The following is a 21,882-nucleotide window of genomic DNA, read 5'->3' on the forward strand; positions in this document are numbered from 1 at the left end:
TGCAATTTAACTAAGGTAAGGTAAGGCTATTTTGATTTAAATCAACAAACAACAAATTTGTACAACATGACACGAAGTTGAGTAATTACAAGGCATGGTGATTTATGTTATATGGAATAAGAACATTAAGTTGACAGCATCTTATTGGAAAGTGCTACTTTTTGTAAGTTTAATATCCTGTTCCATACATTGTAGGAAACACTATCTACTGTTTTCGTTTTACATTTTCTCAAATATTAATTTCAAAATGGATGGAGTAAATATCTGCCCCTTCTGTTTCTGCAACTAATTCCAACTTGATGCCCATGTTAAAAGGCATGACTTTTTATTATTATTATTATTATTATTATTATTATTATTATTATTTATTTCTTAGCAGACGCCCTTACCCAGGGCGACGTACAGTTATATACAAAAAATACATACCAAGAATTACAGTACAATTAAGAGCAAGATACAAAATACAATGACTTCATTCCCAATAAAAGCAAATACAAAACACAGTACGATTTGCTATCTGGGCAGTTCAAGAGCAGAGAACAGTGTTGATAGTTACATCAGGGTTAGATAGAAGTGCAAGTGAAATACAAGATACTACAGATTGGGTTAAGTGCAGGATTAAATACAGTAAAATAGGGAGCAGATAAGTGCAAGTTAAAGTGCATTAAAGGCAGAGTGCTATATTGTCCAGAAGGGAAGAGTGGAGTTTTACAGGTGTTGTCTGAAGAGGTGTCTCTTGAGGAGGCGCTGGAAGGTGGTCAGGGACTGGGCAGTCTTCACATCCATAGGGAGGTTGTTCCACCACTACGGGGCGAGGGTGGAGAAGTGGGCTCTGGAGGCAGGGGAGCGTAGAACAGGTACAGCCAGTCTTCTAGTGCAGGCGGAGCGGTCGGGTGGTGGTGCAGGAAGAGATGAAGGTCTGGAGGTAGCTGGGTGCAGTCTGGTCAAGGCATTGGTAGGTGAGTACAAGAGTCTTGAACTGGTTGCGAGGAATGGAGACAGAGAGATCAGAGGAGGGGGAAAATGAGGAGTGGAAGAAAAGGAGGTCAGATTTAGAGAGGTTGAGTTTGAGGTGATGCAAGTGCATCCAGGAGGAGATAGCAGACAGACAGGTAGAGATACGGGAGGGGATGGTGGGGTCGGGGGGGAAGGAGAGGAAGATGTGAGCATCATCAGCATAGAAATGGTATGAGAAACCATAGGATGCAATGAGGGGGCCCAGGGAGCAGGTGTAGAGAGAGAACAGGAGAAGACCCAAGTCTGATCCTTGGAGGGCTCCTGTTGAGTGAGGGTGAGGTGTGGATGTTGAGCCACGCCAGGTTACTTGGTAGGTGCGGTCGGAGAGGTAGGAGGAGAACCAGGCCAGAGCAGTGCCAGAGATTCCCAGGTCAGCAAGAGAGGATAGGAGAAAAGAGTGATCGACTGTGTCAAAGGCAGCAGAGAGATCAAGGAGAATTAGGACAGAGGAGAGAGAGGCAGCTCGGGCAGTTTAGCGAGTTAGTGACAGACAGGAGAGCAGTTTCAGTGGAGTGAGCAGAGCGGAAAGTATTTCTAGAGGGAGGTGGGGTTGAGGGTAGGTTTTTTGAGGAGGGATAGAGGCTTCCTCACCGACTACTCCACTCAGCTCCTAGTTCAGGCCCTGGTACTGTCCTGCCTGGACTATTGCAACTCCCTCCTGGACGGCCTCCCACCTTCCGCTCCAGCTCATCCAAAACTCTGCTGCTCGACTTGTCTTTCCCCTTCCTCATTTCTCCCATGCTACACCACTGCTCTGGGGTAGGGGTGCTGAGCACAAAACCTGAGAATGCGAGTGAAGCGACCGGGTGCTGTGCGTGATTTTTTAAAAAAAAATTTTTAAATATAGATGCTCAGTAATCGTATCTCGGGAAGCAGTGAATGGTAAAATAACACAGAATACATTTCAGTGTAGTTCTCAAACTTAACGGACCGACAGTAAAAAAAATAAATACATTAAAAAAAATATTTGAAAAGTTGCACAGTGGAGCGTTGAAAGGACTGGTTCGACGAGAATGGAAATACCCAAACAGCAATGAACAGTGAACAAAGATTTGCTGTGCAGTCAGTGGTTCTGACCGGACGCTGTACAAATATTTTTAAAAGCGGATGTCCGGACGAAAACCAGACAGTTGGCAACTCGCATCCAATTCAAAAGTCTTGTTCATGCCTATCGCTGTCTCGACCTTTCTGCACACTCCTACCTCCAGACTACTTCTCCCTACACCCCCCTCGCTCCTCATTCAGGCCAACCCCACTCCACCACAGTTAAGTATAGTGTTGCTAGGTCTGGTCTAACTAAGGAGATTACAGGGAGACGGGCCCACACCCTTGCCCATCTAACATTGTATGCGAGCTGGGAGAAATTGGGGGTTGAGAGGGAAGTTTTTGGGGTTGGGGTAGCTGATGCTGTGTGACTGAGGGCTGTCCCTCTTCTCTTCACCAGTTGGGGTCGCCACAACATTGTCGACGGAGGGGAGTCGTCACGTGAACAGGATTAAGGCTGCAATCGGTGGGGAAGAAAACACTTAAAATGTCCCCTAACTGGTGACAGCAGGACACTGACAAAACACAAAGGCCCCACGTCAGCCAAACAAGGCAGCAGTTTTACCATTGTTTGAATTACAAGGGCTGTAGGCATACTATTAAAACTGATCCTATGCTATGTATTACATTAAACTTCATTTTAAAACATAAATACTGTTCCAGAATTATCAGCAATTATGCAAATGCACGGAGAATAAAATGTAGTATTTATATTTCCAAAGAAAAACTTAATTATAAAATTACACAATTAATCTAAACAATATATTAAAAACAGGTAGTAAACACCAACAAAAAAACAGTAAAGTATGCTTAAGTTTGTGTGCTCCTGTAGTGTGTAAATTATTCAAATGCGTGTATACAAATAAAACCAAAGTTAACCGGACGAACATTCCTTGGAAAAGGAAAGCAAATGCTTACTGTGCTCAAACACGCTTTAATATTTAGCTGCACTTTCCAATAATAATTGAGAAGTTTACTCACTTTGTAACTGCAAAATTCGCAGTATTGCTAACCGTAACCATCCACAACAATTTGTGACAGAGATAGACTGTTGGCTTGCTGCCGGCGATTTTGAATGCAGTAAGTGTATCTGTTCAGAGCATGTGCAATTCAACAGTACAGTCGGGTCGTGGAGTACACTTAATGTTAATTGATACAACTTAATCCAAGTAAATTTAGACTGTTGAGAAGCGTTGAAGTTGTACCAACTATTTCTACTTTTTTTTTTTTTTTTTAGTTGCTTGAACTAAAATTAGCATAAGCTGGTTCATGAGATAAAATGTTTTACAGTGTAGCTGCATGAAAATATCTGGGTGTGAGCATTTCAATTTTCAGTCAGTAAATCGGAGATATAGAAACATGTGTGATAATATTAGACCAAGTCTTGTGCATTTTACCATTTCTGGCTGTGTTCCTTTTCTAACTATTTTAAATGAATTGCATGTGTGGTCTATTAAAGTCATCAATTAAAATTAGACAATCACTAACTTTACTATTCTGACAATTTTCCAACATTTTCAGTTACACTGGTTTGATTGCATATGTACAACAAATCAAAACAGATGCAATGGGGTGTTCTAATACATTTACACACTACTGTATATTGATACACTGCAGTGTTTTGGAGTTCTGAAGTTCTAAAACTGAATTTTGCTGCTTCTTAAGTGAGAACCAACAGCAAACACATAGTCACTGAATGATGGAACAGCAAACACATAGCCACTGAATGATGGAACAACAAACACATAGCCACTGAATGATTGAACTACTCCTTGTATTCGACACTGTATTGTACCCCTGTGAAGACTTTTACCGAGTGTTTAAAGAGAGTGCTTATAGAAAGGGTGACTCATTGCTATCAGTAACTGTCTGATATGAAAGGCGTTTAAAAGGTCTTTCATATCAGACAGTTCAGGACTTTCTGAAACCTTCCTGGCCTCCTAAAAACAGGATTATCTTTTCATCTAAAGGGATTTTTTGTTTTAATAAATGGCAAATAGAACCATAATAATCCGCTAACCTTCACCACTGGAGGTCTGTTTGTTTTCAGTCTCAATAGAAAGGTCAGTGATCTCAATCTACGGCTGCCATCAGCATACATATCATTACAATAGCATGGTTTTGATTATAGATCAGTTTGTCTTGAACGATTAAACACTCAATAGTGCTCAATTTAGAAATACAAAAAAAAAAAAATCATGAATTCAATGTCAGTTTGGACTACTGGGGCTCTGATTAGCGTGTCTACTTCACAGCACTGCCAACCGAATCTAATCTGAACATTAGGATAGCATTGTGTCGTGTTCACGTAGGCTGAGGCATAATATTATTATTATTATTTATTTCTTAGCAGACGCCCTTATCCAGGGCGACTTACAATTGTTACAAGATATCACATTATCTTTACATACAATTACCCATTTATACAGTTGGGTTTTTACTGGCGCAATTTAGGTAAAGTACCTTGCTCAAGGGTACAGCAGCAGTGTCCCCTACCAGGGATTGAACCCACAACCCTCCGGTCAAGAGTCCAGAGCCCTAACCACTACGCCATACTGCTGCCCTTATTGCTCAGTCATTTCAATGTACCCATCGGTCTTAGCCACTCCCTTTAGAATCATGCTTTCTACAGCTCTCTCTCTCTCTCGATATAAGCAAACAATTCCTATCAGTCTGGAATACATGGACTCAAATTAGTTCCCAGTAGAGTCCCCTGCGGTAACTGCTAACCCTAATGAATTATTTAAACTAAAGAGTTCAGCTACACAAAAGTATAGACCGATTCTTAAGAGTCAGTACAGCTTCTATTTATTGTAAATTATAGCAATACTGGTGAGATGTATTCAACCTTTCTTTATTATCTTCCCTATTCATTTGAAACAGCTTTCAGTTCTGCTTCAGAATTATATACCAATTCAGAGAATCTCCAATCCATTCTTGAATGTAAACACGGCTTCCATCCCAAGTACAGCATCTTCATCCTCTTGTACTCAGGTAGCAGTAGCTGGGCGTGTCGATCAAATGTCACTAGTGGCACAGAAATAGATATTTATTTAATTTAACCACAAAATGAGGGCCCAAAATTAAATTGTTTCACCTTTAATGGAAGTACCATAGCATACATGTGCAGAAATGAACTTGCCTATTGCCACATTCTCCCCCCAAAAATATTTAATTCCTGAAGGCCCACTTGTAATTTTATGAATTTAAGGAAATTTCTCCTACTTTGTGTATGTCAACTTTAAACAATATAATCTTTTAATGTGTCGCTTCTCATAACGCTTAACATATTGGAGTAGCTGTGTAGAGATAGCACTCACAAAGAAAATGGAAAGTGCCCTTTAACTGAAGGGAGTGGTTGGGAGAGAGGTAGTTCTCCATCACTACATTATGCAAAAATAAATCTACCTGTTGTAAAAGTGGAGCTCAGTAATATAAATATATATATTACACACACAGAGCATCAAAAGAAACTTCACTATTATAAAACTTTTTTTTTTTTTTTTTTCAACAATAAAAGGTATATAAATGATGGACATTGAGGAAATGTTTTTGGTGTGTCTTTAATCAGTCGATCATTCATTCTTGACCATGACACGCTTGAATGACCATGACTGAAGCATAAGCACTTAATCACCTAATTAGCAAGACAGTTGATTGGACACTGGAGATGGAGCAATTTAAAAGCAATAAAGAAAAGCACAGAGAAAAAAAAAAACACACAATATGCCACATCTGTCAAGAGAGCAGCGCCTTCGTGCAATCGGCATGTTGGAGGCTGAACTACGACAGCACACTTTGGATCGCTGTCTTGGGTACTCACAGCCAGCAATTTCAAAACTGGTGAGATGGTAAACCAGACACACTCTGTCAATGACAGGCCATGAGCTGGGGAGACCAAGAGTCACAACACCTGCCCAAGATCGACAGATCATTTTGCAGCATCTTCGTGATGTGAATTGTTAAATCAGCACAATAAAAAAAAAGTCACTGCACCTGCTCCAAAACAGAGTTTGTCATTTTTTGATCACATCTAGTGAATTTTATCCAAAATATAAGTTTCTTTTGATTATCTATCTGTCTATAACATATAAAAACCAACTATCCCTGATTTGTCTTATCTTTCTTTTTTTTCTTTTGATATATCAATCAATCAATCAATCAATCAATCAATCAATATTTTTATACAGCGCCTTTCATAGTGGACCACCATCACAAAGCGCTTGTATACAATAGTTTTGATTTCCTTTCCTGATTTCACTTTACTGTTTTTAATAGAAACCAGTCAATCTCCCAATGTGGTCCTGGGCACTACCTGTGACACTGCAGTAAAAATGTTAACACCCCGGATGAAAGGAAAAATTCGACTCACAGCAAACATTATACTTCTCAAAGTACAGTGCTGAGGTGCAACAGCTGAGAAGAGAACAGCCACAGTGCAGATCCTCACTTTCTGTACGTCCTATTGTTGAGAATCAAATGTAGAACGCAAAAACAAAGGTGGGGTTAGGGTGAAAAGCCCCAATCATATTATTTTTTTCTTAGCAGACGCCCTTATCCAGGGCGATTTACAGTCGTAAACAGTATGTTATGGAATGTGGGTAATGTTGGTTGGAAATTAACTTTGACATTGCTAACAGGGGGGCAACCACACTGATGTGCTAATGGCAGTTCATAAACATCTGCTCCGAGTTCCGCTAGTTCCCAGTCCATCATTCGTCAGGGAATATAAGAGCAAGGCACAAACCTGCTTATATTTCAGTCAAATGAATCCACCTCCTGTAAACAGTTAGAACTTTTTTTGCAAGCTCAAAGTTCAATAGTACAAAGTTTTTTGATGGAAATCTACAGTTTCTATAAGTCCAAGACATTCTTTATAACTACATGATGTACTACACCAGGGTGGATTTTCAAAGCATGCACTCAAGTCTCCGCCCCGGAGGAGAAAATTCCACCTTAATGTTATAAAAAAATGAGAAAAAACAAGCATTAAAAGTGGCCGAGACTTTGAATCATACTGTATTACTTATTTAGTGAAGACTGGAGTAAATGCTTTGAAAATATGCCCAATTCCCCAGAGTAGCTCACCTGGCAAAGGCATGACTGTGTGGTGTGCAGGGTGAGTCCCACAGCCAGGGGAGAGCAGGTGCAGATCCTGGCTGTGAAGTCTCCAATTTGTTGTTGTGGATTCCAAAAGGAGTGTTGCACTGCCCCCGTCACTCCTCCAGGTTAGGGAGGCAAAATGGACAGGGACTATTACTCATCATGCTACAGCAAACCCTGCTGGGCAGGCGCCCGGAGAGGCTGGGTACAATCAGGCTCCTTTCTTTATCTACTACAGTAGTCACATTTCCTTGACAAGGTATTGGGAGATAACTGGGACTGGTAGCAAGCTCCATTAACAGCTTCCCTGCTTTGTGCAGGTAAAGAAAACTAAGAAATCAAGTAGACAAAAGTTTCAGCTAATTGCTGCCTTCAGTGTTTGCACTAGTGAAACAGAGAAAGGCTGCTCTACTTGCTGGCTTGCCTACCACATTAAAAACACAATCTACACGACTGGGAGAGGAGTGGAAATTGAACTTAAAGTTAATGAAAGGCAGGTGAAAGGGTTTATTACCAATTTAAGATAATGTTTGGATAGAAGCCTTCAGTTAACTGCAGATGTGTTGTGCATTTCCATTAGCCAGCGAGACACTATGCTACTATAATACAAAGCCCATACTTTTCCCTCAATTTAGCAACACTAGCCCCAAAAGAAGCTATTTTACATAATAAGGCCATTAAGATTCCTAAACAAATGACATCAAAATGCAAAATTCACAAACCTTGCATGGAGATAGGCTTTGTTTATGAAAACAAAGCGATTTGAGAGAAAGAAATAAATAATGCATTCTGCAGTTAGATTTTCATGCTGCATAATCACAGCAATTTAAACCAGAAGTCATGGTTTCATTCACTCAGAAATGTTAATCAAATTAGACAGCTTCGAGTGGCTCCCTTACAGGGTAGGTCGTCTGTCTAGTATTGCAATTGTTTGATCCAGCATAGATGTGTCGACTCTTCTATAGCCAAGCTTGAACACCACCCAAATACTGCAGTCCATCAACGCTGTGTGTGTGCTTTGAGTAAATACACTGGTTCAAGCCAAATCAGTGGTGGCTGCATACTATACTTTATCATCAATGGTCAATAGAGGGTACCAAAAAGAATCCGAATGCATGCCTAGACCATGACAAGAACAATGAGGGGGTGAATGAAGGAAGCATACATACATTAGTAACCTTTACCAACACAATTAAAGTTGATAAAAAAAAAAACTGCTCCAATACACAAAGATTTACAAAAACAAAAGCATATGAACAAAACTGAAATAATGCACAATGAAAACACAACACATTAATTTGGTGGTTTGTGAAGTGATTAGAACTTGCCATATAAATAAATAAAAATAAAAAGGGATTGCTTTGATCAGGTGGTCCAAAAAACAAAATAATCAAAATAAACTCATTAAAATTAGGGAGGATACACTGAGAAAAATGGTTTGTTAGAATGGTGATCTGGGGATGCCAGGAAAGGTTTTTTGTAAAACCTTTACCACGTTGGGTTATAAAGTAGATACAGGCACCATGTGTCAACATTCTCAAGCTCCTCAGGTATGGCAGGTCGAGCTCCCATTCTCCTGGAATTCAATCCATCCCAGGCAGCAGAAGGAGAGTGTACTTTTAAATAACTCATTCCCCACAAGCTCCGAGGCTGCAGGAACATGCCAGCTGAGAAATCAAACTCATCTCCTCTGAACCACTGACCCTCCCCAGGTGCTGTCTCGTAGCTATAACGTCACTTGAAGCAATGTAGCAAGCAGAGACAGTGCAAGTCTAATTCCATCAGCAAGCCGCACAAACTGGGTATAAATAAACCGCACAAACTGGGTATAAATAGGCTCGTCGGAGCCAAATGAAATCATTGTGTTAAAAAGGACAGCCACGAGGGGTGTAATATTTAAACAATCCAGTTTAGCCATTCGCTGATCCTTTAAACCATCATCTCTAAATGTGTTCCATTCAAATTCCTTTTCATTCGCCCTGTAACAAGTTTTTTTTCTACTTCTGATAAATGTGATTATGGAATGTTTCAAGGTCGGCTGCCATGTGCAGTCCCCTTCAGAAGATGTCACAGTTGTCTCATTGCAAGCAGTCCAGTTCTATAGTCATCTGATTGTCAGAGGACTGGAGGAGGTGGACAATACTATATGTAGAGGAAAAGAATGAGTTATTTCAAAAGCAGTGGTGTCAATAGAACATACAAGGCATTGGTTGGCGTGTTGACGAAACACCAATAATGGGGATGCAAGCTTGATGACCCAATGAAATCACACGTGGAACCAAGGTGAAGGTATGGGTGACAGACACCAGTAACTTCAGAAACCATCACTCCATAAGGTTAAAAAAAAAAGAAAGGTTGTCAAAACGTTTCAGCTGCTGCCTTCATCAGAGTAGTATTTCCCCATTGCTTGGTTAGTTAAGCAAGGCAAAGTTAGGAGGGGTGCTTATCATCTGAATACTCCTGAGCAACTGGCAATCCAAGCATTAAAGCATACAAAATGCCAGCAGTATGTGCGTTATAGCATTTTGATTGGTGTACTACAGTAATACATATAAACTGACACAACACAAAAGTAGTATTGGAGCTCCAAAGCATTGCTGATAACAATTAGAAAAATCAAGGGCACTGTAGTATTGCAATGGACAAAACCACAACACGCGAGTATGCAGAGATTATCTTTATTGAATAAAGCAAGTGCATTCTGCAATAAACATTCCTCAACAATCAACCTGCAAAACGCACCCAGGCTGACAACTGAAACAGTAGTACAAACTAAACATTTAGAAGCGACTTTTTAAAATTAAGCAGATTTACACAATACCTACATGGCAGACATTTTGAACTTATGCAGTGGTTTTGGATCGGGAGATGATTTCGTTCACAAAGCTGTTGTTCTTCGTTAAAACCGCTGCCTTCATGTTCTTCAGTTCTCGTTTGATGGCCTCTCCTGACATCTCTGAAATCGGCAGCGCCTTGACTTTGGAAAGGAACTCCTCAATGATCTGTTCACCTTCCTGTACAAACAAAACAAACCATCCCACTCAAATCAGCTTTATATCAGAGAGACACGCATCACAAAATAAGCAAAAGCACTTGTCTGAGCCATTTAAAAGACAAAGCGTTTTTGGCCTGTGATCAACATTTGCTCAAAAGTTCTAATTTTTACTAGTAGACAGCTCAGGGAAAAAAATAGGATTTAAATAATAAATAAATAAATAAATAAATAAAATAAAAATAAAGACACCCAAACAACCACCACACACATTTTGTAGGTTCATCACCCACAAAATGAGAGTATAAAAAACCAACAGCATCTTAGATTTCCGACAGCTGTGAAACATTTGCAGGTATAAGAGGTTGAGTCAGTTATATGCCACGTCACAAGACAGCTGCCCAACTAAACAAGGTGTGAAAGCCAGGCACCATATTAAGAAGAGCACCTGGCAGACCAGGGTGTTAAACACACACACAGGAGGAATGGGACGCTGGATTGTCCAATAGGCGCACTGTTTGGAGAATGGCGACACATCTCCCTGGACACACTGTGCTAGGTCACCTCTTTCTCTCGACAGCGCTTCTTGGTGGCGGGCCCCTCATCGCACTCTTCAGATTTCGAGACTGTCTGGAACTCCTCCAGCTCCATGGCCTTCTCCTTGGCGTTCTCGATGACGTGCTTCGGAAAGCTGGCCAGCTCCGCCACGTGAATCCCGAAACTCTGATCACAGACTCCTGGGGAGAAACGAGCAGGGACGGTGTCACTGAGTAGGAGTATCCGTGGACCCCTTTATCACCCACACGTATTTGCAACTACACACACTGACACCCTGCTGTTTTTGATTGGAAACACCATTTAGCAAAATCTACTTTAAGAAAGATCGGTAGAAAATGTTAGCTGTTAGAGAAATAAATAATGAAAGCAAAGAAATAAATAAATAATGCATTCTGCACTTAAATGTTCACTGCTGCACAAGCAAAGGAATTTAAACCAGAAGTCAATTTCACTCAAATTTAAATCAAATTAATTAAAAAAAAAAAAAAGCTTTGAATGGCTCCTTTTGTAATGTAATGGTTTTTGTCTATTGTAATGGTTTGATCCAGCATAGGCATGTTAACTCTTCTATAGTCAAGCTTGAACACCAATCATAATGGTGTGTGTGCTTTCAGCCAATCCAGTGGTTCAAGCCAAATCTCCCCCCACCTTGCTTGACGCGGTACAGCATGGTAAGAGTGCTGTCAGTCGTCAGCGCGGTCACATGCAGATTGTTCACAGTCGCCACCTCCTCCGCCAGGGCCGTCAACTCGTGGAAGTGCGTGGCGAAGAGGCAGAAAGCCCCGATCTTGGTGGCAATGTACTCTGAGATGGCCCATGCCAAGCCAAATCCATCATACGTGGATGTGCCTCTTCCCAGCTCGTCGATAATGATCAGAGAATTCTCCGTGGCCGACCTGCCAAGAGGAGAAACCAAACTGATCAGCACGGAGGAATCACTAGTGCCCAACGCTTGGTAATGTAGCCCAATAGACCATTACATGACTGCAATACATCTGGCACCTACTGGAACAATCTGTTAGCGTTGTCAAAAGAAAGTGCCACAGTGTTCAGAACGAAAAGAGGAGGGTGTTCATAAAACACAATCAAGACACTAGGAGGAGTTCTGCCCTCTGTTCAGGCCTTACGCAAACCATTTTCTTAACCAGTGCACAGAGCCCAACAAAACAGATGTATTCACACTGTTACTGTTTACCAGTGTCCTATAGAGGTTATGTCCCCTCCGGTCGACACCGCCTACTGGAAACTGCATGTTAAATTCACAACGACCCCAACCAGCGCCCTCACCGCAGTATGGCTGCCGTCTCCAGCATTTCCGCCATGAAGGTGGAGACGCCCTTCAGCTGGCTGTCCCCCGCTCCGACCCGAGCCAGTATGCAGTCCACAATGCTGATCTCCGCTGACTCGCAGGGCACAAAGCAGCCGATCTGAGCCATGAGCACGATCACGCCTGCCTGGCGGATGTACGTCGACTTACCTCCCATGTTAGGGCCTGGAGGAGAGTGAGAGAAAAAATAAATAAATAAATAAATAAATAAATAATGTATTGCCATCGTTTTATTATTCAATCAATGGAATCAAACTGTTAATGTCAGGATCAGCATGTACAATAAAGTACAGAAGCATAAATTCTGTGGATACTATTATGATAACCTTGGATCTCTAGTCTGTGCTTCCCAACATAAACATAAAAAACTTGGACATAAGAAAACGTACGAACGAGAGGTGGCCATTTGGCCCATTAAGCTCATCTGGTTCCTATTAGTGGTTTGATCCAAGAACTTTGTCAAGTTGCATCAAAGGAATATACCCCTCACCGGTCTCTCTGTGAAGTGTCTCTTACCCTCTCTGTCCTAAGACTATCCACTTAATTTCTAGCTGTGGCTGCTGGTCCTGCTTTCTACTACTGTATAATTCGCTGGCAAGCTGAATTTGAGACATAAGGGAAAAAACTAAAACAGGCCTCAAGGTGAACTGCATGTGTATCTACATTAAAAAACGTAAGACGCTGGAATCCTTTGGTGGGATTACACAGAGCAAAGCACAACACAACAGATGAAAGCAGGCTGTGAATTCCTCACCAGTTATTATGTGGAACATCTGCTTGTCCTTCTGGAAGGTCACGTCATTGGGGATGAAGGCCACGTCGTCCTGGACCTCAATGCAGGGGTGCCTGGAGGCAGTCAGCACGAGGCGCCCCCGACCCTTCTCCAGCATGACCGGCCGGACAAACGGGACGGGAGCTCCATTCGACACGTGAGCAAAGCTGACCACCGCGTCCAGCTGAGCCACCACATCATTCAGGGTCTGGATCGGCTCGACATAACCTGATTGGGGAATAAACAAAATCAATAAAGCATTTGTATCATCTTAACTTTGAATTTGTAGGACATAGGACCACCCACACATTAGAGCAAAAGCATCCGCTGGGTCACAGCAAAGTGCACTCACTGCTGCACCTCACAGGTGTACCGCTGCAAAGTAATACCAGATTACAAAAAATGTCAAATATTGTCAAGATGACACATGCTGCACACAACCACAGGTTTAGCTGAATGCAGCAAAACCAGAAATAACCCCCCCTAGTGTGAGATTATTTTACAAATCACTGAAATGAAAGGGTGTCTTGCAAAATATGCAAGAAAGAACTTTCCTATCACAACAGCACAAGCTTGTTGTTGAAACACTAAGAGAAAACATCCCACGAGTTCACCTGCAGCACAAGAGGAGAGTCGGGCGAGGAAGACCTAACAGGTTTAACTTACTTTCAGTTTTGTTAAAACTGAATCCTTTTTGCTCGACTTACTAATAGTCTTAATATATTTTAAAAATGTAACTTATTGCCATTATATTTGCTGTACTGACACTCCAACACTTGACCGTGCTAAAAATTGCTTTAGTGCCACTACAGTATACCACAGTAATACTACAATACTATAGTACTATTACAGTATACTATAGTACTTTTTTGGCAGCGGTGTTTACTGCACTTCACTAAGCTTTTACCGTTTTAAACCAATAACATTCTTTCAAGCAAAAGGAACTTGCAAACAAAGTTAAACCTAAAATGTCTTACCGAAATGCATATTATATTAAAATAGCTTCAATATGTGCGTGGTCGACTGAGGACAAATGTATTTTAAAAAATACAGGCAAACATGGAAAAGCAAAGTTGTATGGCAAATCATAGTAAAAAATATATATAAAATAAACTATGGTAAATACATGGTATAAGATATGGGAAAGCATGGTAAAACTTTTATATTGGATATGGGAGGGTGTACGTCTGTACTGGGAATTCTGTTTGAACAGTCAATTATTTTTTATACACATTAAGAGAATTTTGCATTATGTATATAAGGGAAAATGTTTAAACAATTTTGGGTTTTCCCAAATGTCACCATTGCACGTCTGAGAAATTAATAGAAATAATGGTTTTATGAACTTTTGTAAACGGGAAAGTCAAACTTATTACCTTCTCCAAAAACCAAAAAAAGAACCGAGCATAAAAGTTGGGAATATTTATATGTAAACTTTCCTGTGTATGTTCCATCTCTCTACATCCCTTTAAAACGTGAATCATTGCAGTCTGGGTTTTTCTTTTCAATTGTATTTATTTTAAAAGGATATTTTACACTGATGGAATTACTGGCTATGTCATGCTGGAATTAAATTGTCAGGACATCCATGTTAAACTACTAGGGAAATTATGAAAAGCACAACGACAAGCTGACACACCGGAGGCTAAATTAGGAGACTGCAAGAACAAAATGAGAACTAAAGTAGGATCAGGGATGAACAATTAAAGTAAAGTAATCTGTCAGCTTCGTTTGAAAAAAATATATATATATTAAAATAAGATGAAACCGAATCAAAGGCTCAAATACATACGAAGGTAAAAACAAGTGATCTTGTTTTGTAATTAACAGTTTTTTTGAGTTTAAAACTTATTTTGAGCAGATTCTTGTTTCTTAAAAAGGGAGTCACAATTAAACAAGCCAAAAACTATTCTAGTATTTCTCAGAAATTACACAACACTGTATTAGTGTTCCGTTTGTAATGTGCTATTACGATTAATATAGGAGTCCTAGCTTTACTATAGGAGTCATGACAAACATGAACTGGAATGCACTGCCAGGGTGTGCAACCTCCCTTCCCCTCACCCAGCTGATCCACATGCATTTCTACCACGGAAATACACAAAAAACAGAAATACCTTTTAAAATGTATGGCAGATGTTTTGTATTCTGGATTGCTACATTGTGAAGGTGTTCTAGCATCAGTAACATTGTAATCTAAGATTGGAGTTCTGTGACTAAAATAAGCAATGTTTTCTGTAACTGAGTAAATACTGATTATATCGAATGGAAGCAGTTAAAAAGAGACTATTCGAAGCATTAACACACTAACCTGCAATTTAAATTGAATAGGCCAACGCTGCATCTCTTGCCTTGAGTAACCATAGCCAGCGCTTCCATCACTTCATATGAGACAATGGAGTCTGCTTGTCAACAGCATTAGCTCCCAAAATGTGACAAGACTGGAATAGCAGGGGAGTTCAATACATTTAGCACCAAGGGTCCAAAGTCAAGCCCAGTGTGCTGTACTGTATATCACTGGTTAACAAGTACAGATATTTATAAAAACTGAGCATGTGGGAGGCTGTGCATGCCCTGAGTCAGAAGTGTCCAGAACGATTCGTTTACTGGCCTCCTTATCCACCTTCAACGATTCTGCCTGCTTGTAGGAAACCAGCAACAAAATCTTCCCATAGCATTAAACGTTATCTTCCAGTGTCCAACACTGACAACTGCAGCGTTCAGGAAACACACTATTTTGCTTCTATTTCGTTTGCTGTAACAGACATTGGTTGCTGACTCCTCCACATCTAGACCTTATTACCAGAGTATTTAAAATGCAAATAAAGCAGGATTAGTAAATACAGGATTAAGAACTCCATTCAGAAGGCGGGCATACCTGCTGCAATGCTAATGATCTCTTTCACGATGGTGTTCTGGGCCTCCTCGTACTCCTCTCTGCTCTTCATATACTCTTCATTGCTGGAGCTCAACTTGCTGCAAATACAAACATACAAGGGGACAGTTAAGACATGGCCTGTGGAGACTCCCACAGCTGCAAGCTTGATTACAGCCTGGACAGCCAGACTATACACCTGTGTTCCTGCAGGTGAAGAGGCAGAGCTGCTGCATCTGAAGAGCGCATCTGCAGAATCACGCTTACTGCACCTGCAGCTTTCATTTCAGATTGCTTATTAACAATGCACACATTTTCTGTGCACCATCTACCTTTATTTTTTAGTTGAAATGAGCAACAAGAGTTATGCAGCTTGTTCTGTTGATTAATCTTTTTTTATATATTGGTATGCTTCAGACAACATTTTAGGGGGGAGAAGTTAGTTCAGACTCTTAATTTACTCCTTTACACCTCACAGATTGCTCAAACATTTTCTAAAAATAAAATTAATGCATTTCCTTTGTTACAGAACAGTTTCATATGGTCTTTAAAACACACACAACTATCCTTTGAACAGATAAGCAGTATGGATCACATTAGTACAGTTGTCTCATAGGAGTCCGTCACAAAATAGATACAATTATATTGGATCCCCACATCACACACAGCATGCATCAATATCCTTCAGTGTTTGCAAAACGCAACTCTGAACCAATCAACACCACATCAAAATGAACTGGCGAAGGGAAGACTGTCCATCAGCACAAATGCACACCATATTATGATTAATCGGGTTAGGGTGGCTTCAGGCGAACGATTTTCAACAGTGCAAGTCAGGGTTTCATGAGCGTGTGGGTGGAAATTCTCATGAAATATTAATGGGCTTGTAGTGGATTTATTCTCCTCTATCCAAAGAAACTCAGGATTCAGGTTGATTATCAGCTCCAGATATTTCAATCAATGTATACAAGGGAAGAGTCTACAAGAGACTGTTAACATACACAAGGGTTACAGTAGATTTTATACAGTGTTTTACAGGGTAGGGAGTGTCTCTGGGTAGGATGTCACAGAAGTTTGTGATAAGGCCTTTTGTTCATTACATGTCGTTCCAGCTGTGCTGGAGCCTACCAGAATGATACAAAATCGACCTCTGTGTCACTTTAAAACACATGGACGGAAGAGAGCCTGCCGATTCAATGCAAATCAGTTTATGGAGGGGATAAAATCACATTGAAATAGTTTGCCACACGAGTTGTGCAAGTCACAATCTCCAGCCAGTCGGAGTCTGATTTCAACCTCCAGTGGGGGTAATGTTCTGCCACACTGATGAAACGACACCGGCAGCCCAAGAGCCAGAGATAGCTTTTTGACTGCAGTTATCCTAAAAAAAAGGGGTCTATTAGGCATTATCTGGGGTACCAAAACCCACTGGGCCCCTCTGATCTTATCCCTCTACTGGAAAAGGATGTACAAATCTTTCACCGCCCTCTAGACGTGTAGAGAAGCTGCCTGAGGGCTGTTAAAAGGACTGGGGATTGTGCATGAATCAATATACTGACACTTTGATTTGCTGTTGCAAATTTCACATTTATGATACATTTTGTAATCTGGCTGTTAACAGTCAACACTTTCATACCATAGGATAACTTAGGGTCCAAAAAGTATTCTAGGTCTTTATTGAAGGTCTTATAGGTTCATAGAAAAATGACCAGTGTACTTGGCAATGAACATTTTTGGGGTGCTTTTAAATTTTACCCATTGTGGAAATGTTATACTCCACTGTTAAGTATTAAATGAAAGCATACACAGCATGTACCATTGTCAAATGACCGACTGAATTAATTAGTCATGCATGCCAGACATTCTAGAGCGTTAAATAGAGATTCTGCTGAATATTTCCATCCCCAAACTTGCATGCTGGAATATGGTTCTGTTTTACTCAATTGCTTATTTTATGGGATATAGAGATTGTGTGTGTTTAGAATTGAGGCAGTAGTAATTGAAGTGTGATCATATCATATTTAAAAACACAGCACACACTATGGCTCTACTCAATTGTCTGCATTACAACAGATGCAACTTTCTTTTAATCCAACCCCTGTCCATTGTGGCCGAGGTTTGCTCCTATATCCATCCAGCAATCCCTGCACCAAGAAGTGCTTGGGGAGGTGCTGCTGGCAGCCAGTATGATGATCTCTCTAGCCTATTGCTGTCAGATACTCCAGTGGCAAGTAAACAGCACCACAAAAAAAATGACCTTTAGTAAATCGGGATGATAAAACGTACACATTATTTTTAATCGCCAAAGTAATTATTTTACAGTTACACAATGTGGGCCAAGCACATGCTTTCATATTTATTTCATCTCTTATCAGACTGCAGTGTTTAATCCACAGTGTCCAAGTTAATGCATTCAGAATCAAAAGGTGTCAGGTACCAAAAAAGCATTGAATTAAACAAAACGTTTGAAATTATAAAATGGGATGAATTTTTGGGGTTCATCAAAGATTGTGGATTGGATGTACCGGAGACTAATGCAATTCAATTTCTGCTCGAGTCTATCTGCATCCAGACCACTGAACAAAAAAAAACACACCACACACACTTGCTAAGCATTAGTAGCCTAGCGTGCAGTCTGCATCCAAATTGATTTTCTGGTGTAGCCAATTAAGCTCTCAATAACATGCCTCTAATTAATGTGCTTTACTACAGAGTAGCTGCTGGGGTGCAGCACACCCCTTTCAAGCAGCAAGAGAAAAAAAAATAGAATAAAAAGCCGGACTTGTAGCGTGTTCTTGTGTCATGGGCTGAGGAGTGAAGTGGCAAGCCGAACACGGACAGGGCCAAGTCAAAATAAGAGGAGTGAAGTGCTGGTCTGGAGTGCTGCATCAGAGGCGCACAGTTTTAGGACAAGTGAAAACACAGAACCTAACCATCCAATACTTGCTGTGTATCATATGTTCTGGTGTTGAGCATGACAAAAAACAGGCCCTTCATGAGTGAGATCATTCAAAAGATGAGCTGGTTCAAGCAGGTAGCTACACACCCATCAATGAAAGATATGCACGTCTATGAAGTTCAAGCTCTTTTTATATATTTTCTTTTAAAGTCAGCAGAACAGACTTTGCTAAAGGATTTCCACACCACACTGCATGCTGGACTTGTTAGACATCAGTATGGTTCTACTTTAAATTAAATTTTTGAGATGTCAAAGTTAGGCTGGCAAGAAACCGGACAACGGAAACAGCAGATGGTACTCAAGGGATTTCACACTGGAAGTTGTGTTAATCCACTTGTTTTAATGCAACAAAGACTTCTTAAATAAGTTACAGCAGGGCCTTGGGGAACAATTGGCTCCATCAAATATATTTTGGTGAAAAAAAAAAAAAAAAAGACAATAGCTTGAAATGTAGTTAATCTCAGTAAATGAATGCAGCACACATCAATCAACACCGCTGTGATTAATGTCACATCAAGACTCTTCACTTAATTTGGGTTAATGCAGCACTGCAGCTGTCATCCACGTTTAACATCCTGTGTAGTGGCGCTCAGTTAAATGATCTGTGCAATCGATACATTCCACTTAAATTTCAGGTTGCGGGTACCAGTTCAGGTTTAAGCCTGAGGGACGTGTTGGGCTGCAAAACCATGAATGATGGAGCTGGTTTTGGTTAGCAAAACAGCACAAGAAATGGCATGTGTGCCAACCAAAATAAACTGCAAGAGCTGCAACCAGCTTCCAGATAAATGAACTGTCCATTAGTGGTAGGGGTGTGCTGTTACTCTTACTTGCTTTTAAGCATTAAAAAATCAGCAGGTATTATATAAATCCATTAATGTGTTCAAAACAAGAAAAGCTGCTCTTCCCTTCCCTCACAACCCACTGCCAATCAACGGCAATTAACTTCCTCATTCAGTATTTTATAAGCCGTTTGGAAGCAAATTTTCCTCTCACCTGGGGCAAAAACTGGCAATGAATACATGGCAGTAAAAAATGTCCCTGGATAAGATGAAAATGCCTTTTAAATCACTGAATGCGGAAGTTAATTGCCATTGATTGGTAGTTAATTGCAAAGGAAGGACAGCTTTTCTTGTTTTGAAATCACATTAAAAAACGAATGGATTTATTGAATACCTGCTGATAAATACTTCTTAAAAAGGCAACCCCTAGTTAGTAGCATTCCGGTCTTATTTTGCCATTAACGTCATGTAAATGCTGTGCAGGGCAACTCTGTCCTTGCTTCAGCTATTCTCCAGCACCCTGGCAGGACCTACCTGTTGGTGAACCTCACTCCGTTCTTCTGGATGTCCAAGGTGGTGAACTTCTTGTTGTTGCGCAGGCTTTTCTCCTCTTTGCAAGTCACTCTGAAGTAATACCCCAGCTGGGCGCTTGACTCCAGCTTTACAGTCTTGCCTGCCTCCAGACCTACAGGGGGAAAAAAGCACAAGCAAGCTCAGTCATCCAGTAATCTCTGGCATGGAAGCTATCCAAATAGCTTTTTGAGTTGAGGAGAGCAGGGAGGAGGGCATCTCCGTGCTTCACTGACAAACATTTAAATAAAGAGTTTTTCACTGTAACAGCGATTCCCAAACAGGACAGCTGTCTTGCTACAAAAAGCAGGAGTGTATGAGAGGACAGGTCTGGCAACAGAAAGTCTCAGTCTGACATCTGGATCTGTGTCACATTCTGGGTTTGCGTGCAGAACTGGGTTAACGGCAGTTATGGTGCCAGGGTTTCTAGGAGTGCAGTGTGGCTTAATTTGTATTAAAACAGACCAGCTTTCCCGCAGTGGTATTAAAAAGGTCATGAAATACTTATTTGTCACAGTCCTTGTTTAAAGCAGCGGTCATCCGACCCAAAACAGCACCCAAGCTTCAAACTCTAAAGCTTCAACAGCAATCCACTGTGGTTTCTTTAGTTAATATAGCATCAACCACTGTTAGAATACACTACCAGCTATTAATTATTCTGTAGTACAAGGTATAACCTGGACAGGTGATCGGGAAATCATCTTGTATTCTTTGTTCTGTTTAGATCTGCAGTTTTGAAGAGCAAGTCTTCATTCAAGTGCTGTATTTGTAGAATCTACGAACTTCATGGCAGTAAACTGAACCATTACCAAGGCAGTATGAAAGGCCATGCCAGATTGTTGCAGTTTCCACCGACGAGGAGTGACTGAACTAATCGCGAACTTGACCGCGCTACGTGGAAGTGTGAAGCACTTGTGTTTGTATATTAAATTCAAATTTTCCTGACAAGGGAGAAAGGGAATTTAAAACTGAGAAACTAACATGAAGTCAGCCGGGGGTCTTTCAGGAAATATGTGTTTTAATTGTGCCTGTTAACACAACTCCCTGATTGGTAGATTTAGCATACATTAAATAAAATATATAATGTGCAAGGCCTGACAGCAATTATTCATAGCAGACGCATGCCTCAAATCAAAACCCTTTTGCAATTACCTGTTTATTAGTGATGCACTTTTAAAAGTTGAATGTAGTGTATATAAAATAAAAAACAAATACCCTATACAACTGCTAGAGATGCAAGAACAGTTAACATCCTGCATTATGGGAATGACTCATTTAGCAGTTTCAGCTCCTTTGAGCCAAAGGGACCTGTATGTCTGTGCTTTCCAATGACTGGGCATGATAGAGTCTCAGCTGAGTGAAGTGAGAGAAGTCTATCTCTGGTGAAGCTTGTTTGCTGACCTGTGAAAGCAGCAGGAAGCAGTGGAGAAAAATCAAGAGACCCAGCCTCTCCTGCACAGCTTGCTGAGCACAGATCGAATAGCCAGTGTGAGCAAGCACACGTTCTGACACGCCAACCCCCCTGCACTCCTTCACAGGTGAAACACACGTGTGTGTGCATGCCTATTACTGGTGGCAGAAAACAACATTTAAAAAGTATCTTGTTACAGTTACCTGCTTTCAGTCCTGAAGTATTTTTGGTCAAGCTGAAGAGAGTGAATGCCATAAATCTCAGAACGATTGCAATCATAAAAACTTAAGGGGGCATCAAGAAAAGAAATCCAAATTTAAAGCTATTTGCTTCTTACCGAGCTCTCTGGCCGCGCTGCTCAAGGCAGACTGCATGCTCTTCTCCAGGCTGTCCATTTTCTCCCGCAGTTCGCTCAGATTCGGGTCGAACGACGGCTTCACGAGGAACTCATGGTGCTCCACCTGAAAATCAA

General features: G+C 40.8%; 1 protein-coding gene across 1 annotated transcript in view; it reads right to left on the reverse strand.

The window, feature by feature from the left end:
* Positions 1 to 9,826: 9,826 nt before the first annotated feature.
* The window catches only part of msh2 (mutS homolog 2 (E. coli)), a 51,619-nt gene continuing 39,563 nt past the window's right edge, over positions 9,827 to 21,882 (reverse strand). Inside the window, exons 9-16 of the mRNA XM_034003209.3 lie at positions 21,748 to 21,871; positions 19,964 to 20,114; positions 15,692 to 15,789; positions 12,796 to 13,041; positions 12,002 to 12,206; positions 11,363 to 11,610; positions 10,721 to 10,893; positions 9,827 to 10,178 (exon numbers count right to left, since the gene is read on the reverse strand). Coding sequence (XP_033859100.3) covers positions 10,008 to 10,178; positions 10,721 to 10,893; positions 11,363 to 11,610; positions 12,002 to 12,206; positions 12,796 to 13,041; positions 15,692 to 15,789; positions 19,964 to 20,114; positions 21,748 to 21,871 — 1,416 coding nt within the window. The 3' untranslated portion in view covers positions 9,827 to 10,007. The remainder of the gene's footprint in view (positions 10,179 to 10,720; positions 10,894 to 11,362; positions 11,611 to 12,001; positions 12,207 to 12,795; positions 13,042 to 15,691; positions 15,790 to 19,963; positions 20,115 to 21,747; positions 21,872 to 21,882) is intronic.

Source organism: Acipenser ruthenus, chromosome 5 (assembly GCF_902713425.1).
Source record: "Acipenser ruthenus chromosome 5, fAciRut3.2 maternal haplotype, whole genome shotgun sequence".
NCBI classification, from domain to species: domain Eukaryota; kingdom Metazoa; phylum Chordata; class Actinopteri; order Acipenseriformes; family Acipenseridae; genus Acipenser; species Acipenser ruthenus.